The sequence below is a fragment of the Rhinolophus sinicus genome, linkage group LG02 (genome assembly GCF_036562045.2).
Source record: "Rhinolophus sinicus isolate RSC01 linkage group LG02, ASM3656204v1, whole genome shotgun sequence".
Lineage (NCBI taxonomy): Eukaryota > Metazoa > Chordata > Mammalia > Chiroptera > Rhinolophidae > Rhinolophus > Rhinolophus sinicus.
In genome coordinates this window covers 60,567,341-60,581,098 of record NC_133752.1, presented here as the reverse complement: position 1 = coordinate 60,581,098, position 13,758 = coordinate 60,567,341, and the positions used below count along the sequence as shown (strand labels likewise).

The following is a 13,758-nucleotide window of genomic DNA, read 5'->3' as shown; positions in this document are numbered from 1 at the left end:
AAAAAGAGATATAAACCCTCATATTTACTTATGAAATTTAAATTTTTATCAAGTGGGTAGAAAGGGAGAAATAAAATAAATAAACAAACAAGGTAACTTAAAATTGTGGTAATTGCGATGAAGAAAATAGAGAGGGCACTGTGCTAGCTAGCAAATAACACGAGTACGCTAGGTGGTGAGGGATATATACTTTTTGATCTTATCCTTTTCACACAGTGGTCCCTTGTATATTCAGAGGTTTGTAGCTTACATATCATCCTCTAAAATACTTTTCAAATCCATTCTTATTCATTTAATACACATTTATAAAATGCTAACTGACATGGGTTTCCTGAGTGACTTAGGCAATATAACAGGGAGGGAGCACCAAAATAAAACTCATTTTTAAATGTTTGTTTAGTGAGTCTTAAGACAAAAGGATGCTTATCTGTTCAACTCTGTGGCATCTTATCTGAGATCAAGAGTAAGATCTACTGCTTATGGTTAACTGTTGTAGCAAGATAACTATCATTATTTAAGTAAAGCCACTGTAACAACTGTTTTAGAAACATGAGGTACTTTGATAACCAGCCACCCAAAGAGCACCATGCTCTCTAACACTTTTAGAGGATAAGACAACTTCCTGCATTTATTAGGGTCAGTTAAATACAGACTCTGCCCAAAGCCAGTTCCTAAGTAAAGGCTTTGCAGTCACAGGAAATAAGCACTGCATGTTACTGAGATGATGGATGCTGGTTCAGCTACCACATGGGTAAGTCATAGGAGGCTTAGAAAGTGGGCCAATAAAAATGTGAAAGACATATTGACTTGGGGGGGAGAGAAACTCTTTGTGTTATGTGTTCTCTTCCTCTGTTGTAGAAATGCAGCCTGTGTGTCAGGGTAGTTCTTCCTCTGCGGTACTAGTATTCCACTGTATCTGAAATACAGTTAAGGAGGACAGTAAAACCACTGGAAAAACCATGGAGTGCATCTTCCTGGTACACGAATTATACCTGATGTCTTGACCCCCAAATTTTGTTTTCAGTTTTTCCTGGAGGAAAGTATAAAAAGCATTATTTTTAAATTAAAATGTACATACATATATTACAGAATATAAAATAAAATGTATGTCAATTTCCAAGAGAAGACAAGTTGCCTTACATTTTGTGCTCCATAAATGTTGTTTTTGCACAATGATCCCAGATCATTCTGTGTGTACATTGACAACATGCCATTGTTAGGAGAAATTTAGTAGGCATTTGAGAAACACTGTAGTTGAGAGAGCTGAGACGATGCTTTTGAATTAAGGAAAATGGAATTTGAGTTTTGGTTTCACAATTTACTAGCTGTATGACCCTGAAATAGTTATTTAATCATTCTGAACGTATTTTTGTTTTTTTTCCCACTCGTTTGTGAAATAGGGCTATTACCTATCTTCCTATCTTACAGCATTGCTGTGAGCATTTGCAATACCCAATGCTTGGGATATAGTATACAATTAATAAGGAGAAGCTATTTCATTAGTTTTTCTTCATTCTATTACCTTTTTCTGGATTGGTATATAAGAAAATTCCCTTACTGATTACTAGTTAGCTTAGTTATCTAGAAGAATAGTCTCTAAACCTTTTCGATTGTATGCATTTATTAGCAAATTTTTATTTCAAATTTTGTGTGTTTGTACACGTATACATGTAAGTGCACGGTGGAAAGTTCATGAACTTAATTGTCCGACCTCATATGTATTCTAAAATATAAACAATAATATGAATTAATTAGATAATAAGTAAATAAAAAATGAGGTTCTAGTGTTTTTTCCCCACACTTTAATGGACTTTCTTATATATCCCCTGGAAAGTATACAACCCACTCTGGAGATCAAGGTATTAATCAGACACAGGAGCCTGAAAATACAGGCTAGATAGTGTCACATAAAAAAAAAAAATCTACCATTCAGATTACACCTTCTAAGAGCACATAGCTGGTCATAATGAGGTCTCAATCAGGGATATCGATATAGATAAGGAGGATATAGGTTACTCAATCCAAAATACATCTCTAGACAAGGTTAAAAAAAAAAACAGTAGTAAGTAGAGTGGTATGATAACCTAATGTGTGAATGAAACTTTGAAATATACACACACACACACACCAAAATATAGACCTCTGATTGCTGATTCTCAGTCATCTAATGAATAGTGCCATCTCAACCCCATGTTGCCAGATGGTTGGTGGAACTAATTCTGGGTTACTTGTGGGAGAACTGCATACCTTGCAGGTGAGCTGGGACTTCCCTGGCAGGGAGAACTGGTAAATTCAGAATGAAAAAACGAGAGGTCTGTTGTCACTTGAATTAGCCTGTAGTGCAAGGTGGGTGTACTTTGCTTTGGGGTCACACCAAAAGGAACATTTCTCGGAGGAAGACCCGGCACCCTGTGCAGGCTCTCGTTGGTTCAGAGGCGTCTAGGACACCTACCCTACGCCAGATCCTCTATTCGTGATTCTACCACCCATCTCTGTCAGGTAACTGAAACTTCTTAGGACCAGAATAGGCTCATCTTTGCTAAAATCGATTAGTTATTTTGCTGTCTTCCTTGTTTGCCTCCTGATTTAACTCGTTTCAGCTGTCAGTTCCCCAAAATGTATCACTCCTTCCTGGGCAAGTAATTAGAATGCATGAAGTCTTAGAGAGAGAAAAGAAAAGGAGGATTGAGACAGAGCGGCTACCGAACACATCTCTGGAAAAAGAGAGGGAACCAATTGAAGATTATGTGGATGTACTCAACCCTATGCCTGCGTAAGTGCACCATGAACTCCAGTTTATTAGATTGTTATTATTAATTTCTAACTGTCAAGGAGAGTTAGTCATTGACCTCATTACACCAAAGACAATAAGGTGTCTTGTGGATAAACAGCATATCTCTGAGTACATGGCACATTTCCTCTTCTATGGCATGATCAACAAAATGCAAAATGCAGATTTGAATCAACCCTCTCACCACACAGGAAATCCCCTTCCACCCACACCTTTAGACCAAATAGATATTCTTTCCAAAGCTCAAACGTAAATAGAAACTGCTATGAGGAAGGAAGGAAACAATATATTTTTACCATGCAACTCTCTGATTGACTGATTTTTCTATCAGAAAATTATACCAAAGAGTTAAAAATAACTGAACGTTCTATCCAGTTGTTCAGTCAGTGAGCTTGTAGTTTGAGCAAGGCCCTGTGTAAAGTGTGTAAGGTGTTCTTGGAAAAATGAGGAGGCATAGAACAGGCTGAATTCAGTAACATCTTACTTTTATTTTTCACTCTTATAGTGTTGAAAAGTATGACTAAAAATGTGAGCCCTTTCCTCCTGGAATCTTGGTCAAGTTGCCGTCAGTGAAACTTGTCTTGGTACCACCTGTGACATCAGTTTCTGATGCATGTTTTATCTGTACCAGAATCAGTGAAACCTGCTAACCGTAACTGTTAGCTGAAATCAGCGACAACTGACAGGCTGATAGGTTAAAAGTCACAGATTGCTTCTTTTTCCTTTTTGCTCAATAAAACAAGTAATATATATTTATTCCAGATACATGAAAAGAAGACCAAAAGCATACCTTGTCCCACAACTCAGAGATATTTGCTGTATTGCATTTTGGTGCATTGCATAGCCTGCCAGATATTTTTGTGACTATATATTTCATTGATTACAATATTTACTATAAAAATGAGAAGTGCCTTCTTAAAACTTTTACACATAAAAACACCACCAATGTCATAAAAAAGCCATATTATACCAAAATGAGTGAATTCAGACATACCTTTAAATATGAGTTATTTAAAAGAGAAAGGGTACAAGTTTGTATCCCTGAAAAGAAACCACCAACAAATACAATATTATTTATCTAAGAGCCTATTATAAACTGAGACTAGAGATACATTGTTAATTCTTAGAGTTTCAAATGGTAATGGTGATTATGTACTGATCAGTAGATAACTTTTTGGGTCCTCTTTGGATACAGAAAAAGACTTGGGATGGGAGCAGGAAGGTCTTAAGCCTAAGCATACTCATAGTGGCACAGACTTGTACTAACAGTAATTATATCATTGTAATTATAATAATAAAGCTGGGAATTTTAAGAAAAGTTAACAACTGCAGTTCTTAAAGTTATTTTAGTAGCATTTATTTCAAGTAATGCTCTTTATCAGTTAAAAAAAATTCTGTTTTTATCTCACCTCTGTAGATGTTTTTATACAGTGTCCCGAAAAGAAGCAACTGAGATGCTTGAGAAGAATCCTTCTTTGGGAAATATGATCCTGAGGCCTGGTAGTGACAGCAGAAACTTCTCCATCACTATCCGGCAGGAGATAGAGTATGTTTAATTAAAAAACATATGGAATTGTTAAAAGCATATCACTTTAGAAAGCAAAGTCATGAAAGTTCAGATCAGCACCTGCCATGTGTTTTGGTAGAGCTAACTATGAACACAAGAATAGGGAGGGGATGTTATAGCAACAGGAGTAAAGAATGAGCCAAGACTAATATTGTAGGAAAGAAGTATGAGTAAATTACTTTGGTCCTGGGTATAGTTCTATTGTTCATTCATTCATTCATTCATTTCAACAAATATTTATTGAGCAACTACTATGGGCCAAATCATATTCTAGGTGCTAAAGATATAGCAGTGAACAAACCAACATCCCTGATTTAAGGAAGTTTACATACCTGTAAGGAGACACAAACTATAAATAAATATATAACCAAAAATGTCATGTATATAGCATAAATGGTAATAAGGTCTATTGAAGTAATATAAAGCAGGATGAAGGAGATGGGAACTCTCAGAGGTAATAAAGAGAGATAATGTTTCTGGTTGCTGTTGTTGTTTTAATATGCAGTGGTAAGGGAAGGCCTACTTTATTAACTGACATTTAAGTAGAGACCTGAAGGAAGAGAAGGAACCATCCATGCTAGTATCTGGGACAAGAGCATTCCAGGCACCAAGTGCATAAGCCCAGGGGCAGGAGAAAGCTTGGTTTGTTCAAGAATCAAAACGAGGCCTCTGACTCTGCAGTGAGCTAGGAGAAAGTGGTAGGAGATGAGGTTCCAGATGTGGGGATAGGGACTGATCACTCTTAACCCTACGGGTCATTGTGGGGACAGAGGTTTTACTCTGAATGAATGAGAGGCCACTGGACTGCTGAGTAAAGAAGTGACATAATCTGATGTATCTATAAAAGAGACTATTTAGGAGCCTCTTGTCAAGGTTAATAATTTCTTTCTGGTAAAATGATTTATGTTGATAAAGTCAGTAACATTTACATGCAAAAGTTGATTTTTCTGTGTAACTAGGGTGATTGGATCCTTTAAGCTTCACTCTAGCGCTCAGAGTCTATGAAAACTTGCATTTCAACAGGGACTCTGACATAGTTAACACTGTCACAACTGACAGTAGAATTAACATATAGAGGTTTTTGTCCCATATGAAAATATTCAATAAATGATTATCTTTTATATAAAAGCATACACAGAACTTTGATTCTTGAATTTATTCTGAGGATAATATTCTATTAATGTTTTAGCTATAACATCTATCAGTGAATCTAGCTACCAATCCACCATAAACATTAATAATTCTAAATAGATTAATTACAAAGACGTTGACAATGAAGGAAGGCAGTAAAAAGAAAAACAAATGACTTACAGGAAAAAATTAGAATTATGGCATTATGGCTGCATTGCTAGTGTGATCCATGGTCTAATTAGCTTCATTCACTTGCCAGTTACTCTGTATTAATGTATTAATGTGTCTTTATACACTAGTCATGTACACTGAATGGATGGCAGGAATGTTACATGGTAAATCAAATCCTGGTCTGTGTGCGAAGTAAGAGAATATGTGAAGTAAGAGAATCTCTGTGTGTGTGTGTGTGTGTGTGTGTGTGTGTGTTTTCCATAATGAATATCTATGTCAACTTAAACTTTTGGTGTCAATATTTTTTTCGTTTATTATGGGCTAACATTTGGAGTTAATGATTTTCAGCTAACACGGTAGAATATCATAGATTACTTGGTTATAATTTATTTGACTTATGATTGAATTGGCTATCTAGAAACAAGTCCAACATAAATAAAAATTATATTGGCCATTGAATATTAGTGAACTCAGAAGAACTCCAGGAACTCCGGGAAGAAAAGTGGACTTTTCTGTTTAGGATAGCTTGATCAAAGAGATTCTCTTTTCTCAGGGTTTAAGAAATTTAGCACCACATAAAATATTGAATGTCTTTAACTGTTTACTTCCAGTTTAAAAAATTAGAATATATAAACTGAATTAAAATTTATCTTGCAGATTTTTTTAAAAAAGAAAGCATCTAATTGCTTGAAAATCCTAAGACTTAATTGCTCTTAAAAGACTGTAGATTTTCCACACAGTAAGAGTCAGGTCTCTTTTAAGGTAGTCTAAATTAGCCCAACTTTTATATTGCACTTTTTGTACAAGTGAGCAATGAGAAATAACAGTGTTTTCTGCCATAGATGTGATTTTTGATCAAATGCAAGGAGTTTCTATACTTAGGATATGAATTTAATGTCACAATTTCTAGTTACATTTTATTGTATTTAAACTTATAAGAAAGAGTCTGGCAAAGGAATTTATTTCAAAGTTACATAATTTGAGTTTTAGTATACTCACTGCCAGTTTGAATTCATTTAGAAGGTCATACTTTTGTAGGCCAATGGTCATAAAAATATAACATTTCATAAAACTAATCACCCTTCCCCCCAAAAAAGTTCATATTTAGAAAGCAAGGAGGTGGAATGGTCAAACTAGAACATTCTAACACTGGAGTCAGTATGAGCTTATTTAGACTTTGGGGCATCGTTTATAACATGAAAGTGGTTAAAATCCTTTTTAACTATTAGTGTACAAATTTCCCTTCTGAGCGAGATATATCTATAATGTTAAGTATTGTTATAGTGTTCTCTAATGCCTCAAAATAGGTCTTTTAGAATGCCTGAATTTAATATCCTCTTTTTAACAGACCACTTAATTTTAAAGGATAGCAATTGTAGAGAGTAGTGGAAATTTAGCTTGTTAGCCTATAGAGCTTAATGTAAAGATTTGGCAGAAATCTAGGAAAAACCTGTGTTACTCACAAACCGATTCATTCTCTTACAGGTTGTAGGGGAAATGTTCAGCTATGAAAGTTTAGATGAGTGTCTGGTAAAACACTAGTGAAAAGGACAAGTTGGTTTACAAAACACCATGAAAGTAAAATTATCTCCATCTGCTAACAAATCAGCTGTAAGAGAGAAGACTAGTTCTCAGGAAGAAGCAAATTATTCAATGCTAAATTATCACATGATTCCTCTCTTGATGTAAAATATCTTCCACATTTACCCAGCTAGTGGTGTGTGAATTCGTAAGATAGAGCTATTCTTCCAACAAACTTCATGGTTTGGTTTGGTTTGGTTTTTTAAAAATTGTTACAACTATGTGGAAACTTAGCAATGTAAACACTGAAAAGCCATTAGCCAAAGAAGCAATAAAAAATATTTACCTCAAATTCATTCCTTTGCAAAAATTGGGGTCAAAACCTAAGAACAAGTACTTTTAAACACACTTAAAGCCACACATTCTATTTTAAATACAGGGTATTTCTTTTTCGGGGGTCGTAATCAGGAAACCTCAATATAGCAAATTTTATCAATCTTGGTTGTTTCCCCTCCCTCTTTATTCCCTTAGAAAGCCAAAACAAAGTATGAAAGAAAAACAAAGGTACTAAAAGAGACTCAAAGGTACCAAAGTGACTTCAGTGGAATTTTTTTTTACCTTTCTGCTTCAGTGGTCCTATTAGTCAAAAGTTCCAAGAGCCCCTGTTAACTAACCTTCATTACTTTTCCTCCCACAACTTTATCATGGATGATGATGATGATGATGATGATGATGATGATGGTGATGATGGTATGATGGCTACTAACAATAACAATCATTGTCCCCACTTACAGTACCATTTGTGGGTGCTATGTTGAGTGCTTGACAAACATTTCCTTCAGGCACAGTTAAAACTGACACAGATAGTATTTTCCATGTTTTACAAATGAAGAAGCTGAGACTTACAGAGACTACCAAGTTAAAACAACATATTTTAAAAGTAGTAAAAAATAGTTACAATTTACTGTCTGAATGTGTCAGCCACTGTACTCAGGACTTTTCAAACATAATCCACAACAGTCTTGTGAGGAAAAGCATTACTTACCATCTCCATGTTATAGATGAAGAGATGAAGGCTCAGAGAGCTTATAAAACAGAACCAGAATTTGAACCTAGCTCTTTCTGGTGATAAAGGCCATGACCTTCAAGCTTTCTATCCATCTTCCAAGGAATAATAATCACTTATTTCTTAGGAATACAGGAATTCTAATTGGAATTGGTAAGAGTTTTCATTAGTAACTGTATGATTATAATGGTCTTTTCATGATAGGGGCAACATAAAGCCAGAACCAACCACCCCAAAAGAGAATACCTGTAAGACCTCTTTGATCCAAAAATGTTTGTTTCCTTCAGTCTGTAATTTATTCCTGAATGTTCAGCATTAATAAATACTTTCTGTTCCCTTTTTTTTTTCTTTTTTAGGAGGGGAGAGAATTGGTTAGGTTTTAGCCCATGTTTTGAAAATACAGAATAAGCCATTGGAATAACATTATTAGCTGTTCTGCAACATTATATCAAATTGAGAGATTTGGATAACAGGAGATGAGGAGCGAGTCCCTTGAATAGAAGTATAGCTCAGTCCTAGGGAAATGTGACCTGGAAATGGAGAGAGGAGTGATGAAATAGAAGGTAGGAGGCCCTGTAGACAAATTTAATCTGATAGACAATTTTGCCTTAGCCAGCTTCTATAAATTGGACAGATGTTGAATTAGTTTGTCTTTCAAGCCAATGGCCGTGTAATAAATGCTGTTCACTTTTTAACATTAAAAAAGGTCTTGGTCCTGACCCTGATGCCATATGAATCAAGGGAATTCAAGGCAAACATACTGTTCAAAACTAACAGGCATGGACAGTGACTTATGGTCTTAGCATAAATTAATTCTAGCAAATAGCACTATGAGGTAGACTCCTAAAGTTTAAAATTCAGTTTGGTAAATATTTATTGTGCGCCTGATGCTGGACTACAAAAGTGAAGAGAATGTGCTTCTTGTTCTCAAGCAGTTCCTGGTCAATAAAATACCAAGTGTTCAGGGTGGGATTAACTTAGAATGCTATGTGACCCTAGAAGAGGAAGACACATTGATTTCTCTACTGTACTTCCATTCTCACCTAACACCTAACACCTAGCATTTGCCAGATCTCTAAGCCCTGGAGTTAGCAGACGTACACAAGCCAGCAGGCTACTGGTGGCTTTCTGACTGGAAAAGTGACGAGGTGGAGTAGGAAGTAATTTGCTTTCAGGAATTCTTTCGACTTCTCTTTTAGCACAGAGAGTATGTATTTGACTAGTATATGCCCACCTAGGATTTTATAATGTTGTCTACTTTGGAAATTACTGGCATTTAAAAAAAATAATTTCTGCCTGGAAGATTTTCAGTTCTTGATTCCTTTATTTATCCCTGTTATTTTTTCTCATTGAATCACTCAGTGACCCAGGTTTTCTATATCCCTAGCGTATAACCTCCCAAAAACAAACAGAGAACTACCTTTCCCTTTTTTTTTTTCCAAACTACAGTTATTGAAACATATAAGTTTTACTGTACAGGTGATATTTTACACTCCCTTTAGTTTGATTTGACCCAATAGTTACGCAAATGGAGATTAACCTTTTTCTTTCTTTTTATTTTTTTATTTTAGCATGCCAAGAATAAAGCACTTCAAAGTGATGAGCGTAGGAAAAAACTACACTATTGAACTGGAAAAACCTGTAAGTAGTTATTTCCTCATTGTTGATGAATTTTCCCCTGCTTCCTTCCAAATCTACCTTGTAGAATACACAGAAAGGTGGAAAGGCAGACTCCTTGCCTGGGAAGATAGTGCTGGAGAGAAACAGCCATGTTAAGGAGCCCCAGAGGTAGCAGATAGCCAGGGTGAGAAATGAGACGCAAGAGCAGGTGGATGATGAGGCAGAAGAGAAGATAATCTGCTAACAACGTTTTACACTTTTCTTTTTCTGTCTTTATCTATATAGTTGTTTCAGGGAGAGAGAAATATTTCTGTTAAGCAGTTGTTTTACATCCTCCAAATTAAGTACTTAAATGTGCTTACTTCTAATGGGGAAAAAAAAAAAAAGTCTGGGAATGCTTAGTCCTCTCATACCAGCCATGCAGAAGTTTAGAAATGCCCTTCTTAAAGCAACTTAATGGGGAAGAAAGGGTTTCATCTTGTCTGCAGCTCCTCTCTTACCCCCACTTATTACAGGGCACAGAGCTAGCAGTTTACATGCATAATCTGATTTAATCTTTATTACTACCCTGAGGTGACACAGGTCAGAAAACTGGTACTTCCATTGGTCTCAACCAATGAGAATGTAGTAATGTGGCCTATGGTCCAGGATGCTGAAAAAGGGAAGACAGCCTTGTGGTCTTTGGTGGCAGTGGTGGGAAGATTGCATCAGGAAAGTGACATCACTTAGATAGAACCCATGGGTCTTGAAGACATTGACAATATCTTCTCTAAAACTGAGCTTCTAGTTCGCCTGCCTCCCAGGCCCATTGTGGTGATCGGATAGAAAAAGGGTCAGTGTGGTTGAATTTCTTATGCTTTGACCATAACCTTGAGTACAGCAGTGACCTTTGGCAAGAGCAAGGCAGCTGCTGATTCATACACCCTTCAACCTTTGCCATAAATGTCTCCCAGAGTATCTCCATTCTCATGTCCATGCCTGACTGAGATTTTTCCAAAATTCTAATGAAGGAAACAGAGAACTAGATTGCTGGAGGGTAGTCCAAATAACCAAGTGACTGGAAGCAATAGTCAGGGAAGAAGAATGTGTCTCTGCAATTGGTGAACTAGGGTTCATTTATCTGTCATTAGTCCAAACAGTCCCCAGTGTAAGGAAAGCTAATGGCCTGTATTATTATTTCACCTTTCACAGTCCCCCATCCCTATCCCTCAACAAGGTTGTCATTTTGTGAATTATTTTTATTCTGCAAGGTTACCAGAGATACTCAGTTTTAACCTGATTTTACTTATATACATATATTGAGGGTAGCAACACATTTCAGTTACTCCCAAATAAGCAAATTATCCTGTTACAATGAGGTATTAAAATGCTAATTTCTCTATTGGTTTCAAGCAGAAGAAACCAACTACAGCTAACTTAAGCAAAAATAAATTTATTTTAAGAACACAGGAAGCAAATAGCATGACTGGAAGGCTAGAACACCTTCAGGGACTAGAAAGCAGTTAGTTATAGTGACAACCATCTGATTAGGAATCTGTTATCCTTCCTGTACCTCTACTCAAGGTCAAATTTCAGGAACGGAGCATTTTCTGGCCTAACTGACTCACATCCTCATGTGATAATTAGGGAAGAGCAGAGTATTGTCCACTAAAATGTATCCATTGAGAAAGAGTAACTCTTTAACAGGGAATGAGATATGGTTATAAAGGAGAACTAAAATGCATGGGTCGGTAAAACCATTCAATAAACCATTGAAGTGAGGTATTGATACGATTTTCTGGAGATCAGGAATTACACAGTAATCTCCATGAAATTCCAGAAGCTTTCTCTCACTCTATCTTTACACAAGTGACACTGACCCTTCTCTCACTCTCTCTGTGTACAGGTAACACTCCCAAACCTTTTCAGCGTCATTGATTATTTCGTGAATGAGACTCGAGGAAATTTACGACCATTTATATATTCAACTGAAGAAACCCTGGGTATGTTTTTCACCTCACTGCTGTATTAAGGAAAGCAAAGCAAAGCAAAACAACAACAAAAACCCCTATATATGATTTGTAATACCAAAGGTGGGACTGTAGTTGAAATCAATTCATTTGGGAATCATTTTGTCCCTGACCCTGTGAAAATAAGGGAGTAACGATATATGCTGGTAGATAGAGTCTAGGCCCATTCTACAGAAGAAAAAGCCTGAGGCATGTGTTATGACTATTAACTTCATTCCATTATTGTACTTGGCTTTATCAAACAAGTCCAGAGGTAAGAAGAAAACCATACTGGTACAGAGTCATGGAAACCAAACAGGGAATCTAAAGGTGTGGTCTGTCAACAATAACAGATGCTCTAGACAGATTAAAATGGATGAGGATTAAGGGGAGACTGCGGGGAATGCGGTAGACAATTTGGGAGACGTTTTATTCCACCATAAAGGCAGAAATCAGAGCATGAGATAACAAGGAGGAGTGGGTGGTAAAGAGCTACAGATAAAGACAGTAGCAGTCAGGACTGGCTACAGAATTCATGGGGCACTTTGTTCATAAATGATTAAGAATTTTAAGAGTGATAGCAGACCATTAAACCAAGTGTGGGGCCCTGTAAACCTCACAGTTCACATGACCATGAAACTGGCCCTGTTTATGCTCCAGGTTTTGGCAGAGCAGGACAGGCTGGGTGTGATATTTCTTTCCATCCTTTGAAATAATCCCTGGTACATGGTAATTTCACTAGCTATAAGCAGGAGAAAGTATTTCCAGCTTGTTTGGATTCAGTTATCAAAATAAGTCCCTGTTCCAACAGATTATGGGGGAAAACAACTTTGTTTGGCTATCTGGAAAATCTTAATTAAAAGGACTGCAAGTTTAAAACATCCAAGTTTTAAAACACGACTATGCATCTAGTGATGCCATGTATTTTAAAAAACTCAGAGTCTGTAGGAAATTTACAAACGATCCAGTACACTGGATCTGTACTCTGTACAGGAGTTACCTGCGCACTCAGTACAGAAAACATCTCTAAGATATGTCCATTCAGCTTGTTTGAAAATTTCTAATGATAGTCACCTCCCTGATTTTTGAGGCAGCACAGCTCCCTTTTGGTCAGCTGTCTTATTAGAGAATTCTTCCTTGATAGAGTCCGAAACATTCCTTCCTTTAACTTCTACATATTAATCCAATTTCTGGCTTTGAAACAAGACTTTTAAAAAGCCCATCAAATATTTAAAAGCATACACAATACACAAACCCCCATCTCTCTGTCATCTATAAATTATTGTTCCTTCAGCCATCTTACTCTCATCTTTGACCTGCTGTGTACACTAATTTCTGAACATCTCGCTTAAAATATAACCACAATGGATGAACCGATTACTATAGGTATGACCAGCATAATACATTACTTGGGTTTTATGCAGGAAAATACCACCTAGTAGAAACCTCTAGGAATGAGCTATTAATATGTGCTGCTTTTTTTTTTTTTTTTCAGAGACCAAAGGATTTCCTGTAACATCTCTAAAATAAAATTTAAAAAAATTAGGGCGGGAGGAATCCAATATAATTTTCCTCCTATATGGATGATATTGTCAGTTATCTAATGCTGTGCAACAAACCAATCACCCCCAAAACATGGGGGTTCAATCAACAAACGTTTTATTTGCTCATGATTCTGTACATCAGCGACTTGGATTGGGTTCAGTTGGGTAGTTCTTCTGCTAGTCTTACCTGGTGTCACTTACATGACTGTAACCAGCTGGTGGCTTGACTGGGGTGGATGGTTAGAGTTGGCCTCACCCAAATATCTGGTGCTGGTGGTCAACTGGGCCTGGCTGAAATACCCTCTTCATGTGGTCTCTAATCCTTGAGGTTAGCTCAGGCTCCCTCACATGGGATCTCA

General features: G+C 36.6%; 1 protein-coding gene across 2 annotated transcripts in view; it reads left to right on the top strand.

Annotated features, from left to right (window-relative positions):
- STAP1 (signal transducing adaptor family member 1) overlaps positions 1–13,758 on the top strand; it is a 29,734-nt gene extending 15,976 nt beyond the window's left edge. For both annotated transcript variants that reach the window (XM_019748073.2, XM_019748072.2), the window contains 5 exons: positions 2,601–2,773; positions 4,209–4,337; positions 9,819–9,888; positions 11,753–11,849; positions 13,351–13,758. In XM_019748073.2, coding sequence (XP_019603632.1) covers positions 2,601–2,773; positions 4,209–4,337; positions 9,819–9,888; positions 11,753–11,849; positions 13,351–13,385 — 504 coding nt within the window. In that variant the 3' untranslated portion in view covers positions 13,386–13,758. The remainder of the gene's footprint in view (positions 1–2,600; positions 2,774–4,208; positions 4,338–9,818; positions 9,889–11,752; positions 11,850–13,350) is intronic.